This window comes from Micropterus dolomieu, unplaced genomic scaffold (assembly GCF_021292245.1).
Source record: "Micropterus dolomieu isolate WLL.071019.BEF.003 ecotype Adirondacks unplaced genomic scaffold, ASM2129224v1 contig_14176, whole genome shotgun sequence".
NCBI lineage: Eukaryota > Metazoa > Chordata > Actinopteri > Centrarchiformes > Centrarchidae > Micropterus > Micropterus dolomieu.
The window spans coordinates 1-4,680 of NW_025743162.1; the positions used below are offsets into that span (position 1 = coordinate 1).

Here is a 4,680-nt window from a genome sequence, read left to right on the forward strand (position 1 = left end):
GTGACCAAAAGTACTCCCGTTCTTTACAGGCGCACACGTTGAACATCCTACAGGGCTAAATGGGCTCTTTCTCTTCGTATTGAGCAGACAAATCGATTAGTATTCTGCATATCTGTGTAGCTCCTATGGGCCAGTAGAGGCCAATAAAGACCGCCTCCCCCAAAGCAACTCTTCTTCTCTCCTTCAATCTGAGGAGAGAAACAAAACCTAAAGAGCTCATTGATCACCAAGATGGTGAGGAAGGTCTCTATTGACACAGAAAAACTGCTGTTTTTGGACTGAATACAGCTAAAACAACAAAGTTAAGTCAGCAGTTGTAACTGTAAATGTATATTGGTGTGTTTCTTGTTATTATTAGTCGCCTAATAACTATGTCAGTTTTGTGAGTTGAGTGATTTGAGTTACACAACTGAACAGAGCTGAAGCTAAGCTTTCTTTAGAGTGGTTGGACTGCGGTGTGGGATGAGAGGAGAGATATGTGGAAGGCAACTTGTGCAGCCATGTACTGTGGAAATGTGAGTTAAACAAGGTCGATGAAGAGATCGGCACATTGGTGTGGTGTCAGACAGAGGGAATCATGACTCGCCAAGTTTCCATCAACACTCCTTTTCAGTTGTGGTAAGTGCATCATGACAATGCAAAACATTACATTATGTTATTTCACTGTCATTTTCAAATAGTTTCTGGATGGTGAGAAAATCTAAATCTTCTTTTCCCAAAAGGTGGAGGAATTCTTCAGATGTTTCATTGTTGTAGTTGGTTGAGGTGGAGCGCATTTTGAACATTTTGAATCGGACAGCAGCAAATTATTATTTTCATTATGGATTAATCTGCTGCTTCTATTGATTGATTGTTTGCAGTTGTGATATAAGTTTGTGTAGATGCTTGGTGTTTGATGTGTGTTTGGTGTGGTCGGCTTGAGATGCTAGTTGAGCCTCCTAGTACACAGAGGTGTCTGGTATGCATAGGGTGAGAAGATAATTTGATCGTCCATGATTTCTCATTTGCATTTTGAGGCGAAAATCGATCGTCTGGGCTTACGTAAATTCACAGAGTTTCTAGCCTTCTGCAAAACAGTCTGAAGACTTCAGCAACACATCTCTTAATTCAACAAGCCTCTTAATTTGAGTATTTCTTGCCTTTATGTGCTACACTATTTAAATTGGACAAAATCTGAGAGGCAGTGATTCATTTCCTTGTTTTACGTCTTTGTTCTAAATCAAACAGCACAGAGACCAAAGGCCCAACTGAGCGCTGACAGGAGAACTATTCCAGCAGGGGGCAGTGTGACCCTGAGCTGCTCTGTGAACCTGTCATCTGGTTGGAAATACTTCTGGTACAGAGGAGAGAAAACCTCTGAACCCCTGAACACACAAGATGCTGTCTTCATCTCAGATGGACAAATCAGTGTCTCACAGGGAGGACTCTACTGGTGCAGAGGAGGAAGAGGAGACCCAGTTTACTACACAGAGGACAGTGATCCAGTCGGTAAAGAACAAAAAGGCTATTTTTCGATATGATGTGAAAAAACAAATGCAGAATCAATACATTGTGTGTTTAGGTGTAATGATTAAGACTGAAGAATGATTAACACTAAAACATTGTGTTTAATGTTAAACCTTTTCTAATTTTTGTGTTTGGGGCCTCTTGATCATGAGCCGTTACAAACAGGCCTGTTGTGACTCTGCAACCCAACTGGTCTGAAATATACAGAGGAGAGACGATCACTCTGAGATGTGAGATCAAGGACGGAAGAGACACTGAGTGGGAGTACGAATGGAAAACAACGAGCTCATACAAACCTTTAAAAGACAGTGAATACAGGATTAGATATGCTTACTCATCCCTGAGTGGAGACTACAGGTGTAAGGGCAGAATGAAAAGTGCACAGCAGTCTTCAACAGACTGGAGTGATCCTGTCAAATTAACAGTATCATACAGTGAGCACATCACATTTCTCTCAAAGTGAATATTATACAGTTCATTTAAAGGTTGTTACATGTTTTTATTTGTAAAAATCCCTCTCCAACAGATAGACCCCAGCCTGTCCTCACTGTGTCTCCATCCTGGCTGAGTCCTGGAGCCTCAGTAACTCTGAGCTGCAGAGTTAAAGATCCATCTGCAGGATGGAGGTTCTTCTGGTTTAAGGCTGTTCCCAAACTATCAGACTACTCCTACAGCCATGAGCTGCTACCTGGCAGCAGCAACGGGACTGAACAGGATTCCTACATCGTTCATGGACAGACACACACAGCAGGATATAAGTGCAGAGCTGGAAGAGGAGATCCAGTGTATTACACTTATTACAGTGAACCAAAGTTTGTCTGGTCTGCAGGTCAGTTTGTTTCTGTCTGTGCTTCTCTCAAGATGTTTTGTCTTCACCTCGGTTCATCCACTTTCTGTCTGTGACCAACATACAGTATCTTTAAAACTAACACTTATACTGACAAATAATTGGCTGTGTACATTCGTGCTCCCCCAACGGAAGAAATGTATTGATTGTGGTGACCTTGTGATCTTTCCTCTCTCACCAGCATCAAGACAAACTTTCTGCTTTCCACCTTACTGGGTGATTTTACATACTGGACTGGGACGATGTCCTTGTTTCCTTCTGACTTTATTCTGTTTTCCTTTTTTTAATTAATCTGATAGCATGAAAAACACAAGAAAGAGACATTTTGCTGAAACTTTATTTCTTTATTGCAATGAGTACTTTTACTTTGGATACTGAAGCTCATCTTACTGCTTATACTTTACTGACACAACAGGCAGGATGTGTAGTTAGAAGACACCTGGTTAGCGGTCAGGTAGGTGTGAGACAGACAAGAGTTAAATTTAGGAAATGACCAAAGTCAGCAGGTTAATGGACAAGTTGAACAAACAGAGACGACTTTAACAAATAAGAGGAAAACACTGACTGTGTATAGAGAGACAATGCAGCACGTTTCAGTTTGAAATACTCACCTCTGTATCTTTGAAAGATGGCAGGTGAAAGTAGGTAGTTTCCCACTTTACAGACAACAGCAGCTGTAGTCACTTGGTTGTTTATCATTTAAAATAAACTCAGATGTAGCAAGTTTTCAAGGTAGAAACCAGTTTCACCAAAACACTGCACCTTGTTTTAATGTTTGCACTTATACTCAGCAATAAAGGAATATTTGCATTGTAGCATTTTAAATCTTAAGATCTCTGTTTGCTTTGACCCATTATTACATGTTGTTTTTCAGATTTTCATTCATCAGCATCTCTCACAGTGAGTCCTGACAGAGTGCAACACTTCACCTCTGACTCTGTCTCACTGAGCTGTGAGGGAAACTCTACTGAGTGGAGAGTGAGGAGGTTTACTGAGGACGACTACCCGTCATACTCATCATGTCGCTCCTACTGGGGCACAATGACTGGATCCACATGCAGCATAAACAGTAACCAGCAGAGTGATGCAGTGTACTGGTGTGAGTCTGGATCAGGAGAGTTCAGCAACACAGTCAACATCACTATACAGAGTATGGTTTCATTATGTTTTCTGTCTTGTATAAATTATTTTTAACATCATATTATGTGTTTCAACATACTGAATATTAGATGTTGTGTACATTTACACTGAGGAGGATGATGTGCTGACATTCTGACAAGAGTTTGGCCCATTACGGCTTCATGGTATCTGAGTAATTAACCATGAACCAAAACCTTTTATCTATTTACTGTAGATTTAACATATTTTATAATACTTGAATTTTAATGTGAGTTTTTAATCATTAGTAAATAACATCAACATTTAACACCTTTGTACATAAAAAAGTTAAAATAAGAAAATCTCCTATTTTGTTACATTTTGTTGTCTTTAATCATTCACTTAAAATGCTCAAGATTTATGTCATTGATTTGTTTTTTTATTTTAAGATTATTACACAACAAATATTATTAAATCAGGTAGAAAATCTGACGTCCTCTGCACTGCAGTATAATTCAGTCATGTGCTGATCAAACAGGTAATGCCAAATAATTTAAATTAAAGAAACTGACTGCACACCAGAAACTTCTGCTCTGGACCAACTTCAAACATCTTTGGTTTTTATTTAAAAACTGCAAACAATATTTCCTGACCGTGTCAATATTTCACCGCTGAGATTTTTAGTGTGTGTTGCCCTTAAAACTAAAAATTTTAACCTTCTCACTGGTATTATTGATTCAGTTTCATCCACTTTCTGTTTCATATGTACCCATTAACAAAGCCATAGACTTGACTTATCATCGACTGCAGTCAAACCACAAGTGTTTCCCTGAGGTTTAAACCATTTTGTAAACCACTCCCTAAAATCTATACTGGCCACCAAATCTAATTGTTTTCAGTAACATAGTAAGTATTTAATAAAACAGTGATTTTAACCATGTACAAATGTCACAGTGAGTTTTTATCTCATTCTGTTTCCAAAGAGAGTCACAGTCACATGTCTCTCCTGCTGAGGCTGAGACACATTTCATCACCTTACTGTGACGATGACTGGATGTAGCTATACAGAAGATTTGTGTGGGTTTATGTTTGATCTGTCCTTAACGTAAAACTTTAGAGTCCCAAATAGCAGCCAACCCCGTTTACTGGTGTGGGTAAACATTTTGACAAATAAAAGCAGGTCTCGATTAGACGCCTGGTCTGTTTTTACAGAAGTTCTTTGGATGTAT

The 4,680-nt window shown here is 39.1% G+C and overlaps 1 protein-coding gene across 1 annotated transcript; it reads left to right on the plus strand.

Annotated features, from left to right (window-relative positions):
• Positions 1-1,227: 1,227 nt before the first annotated feature.
• Positions 1,228-4,391, plus strand: LOC123966761 (high affinity immunoglobulin gamma Fc receptor I-like; the record flags this gene model as incomplete). Its single annotated transcript, XM_046042878.1, has 4 exons — positions 1,228-1,488; positions 1,659-1,940; positions 2,033-2,335; positions 3,228-4,391. Coding segments are annotated over 4 exons (1,166 nt in total), but the record flags the coding sequence as incomplete, so codon positions are not given.
• Positions 4,392-4,680: the final 289 nt, after the last annotated feature.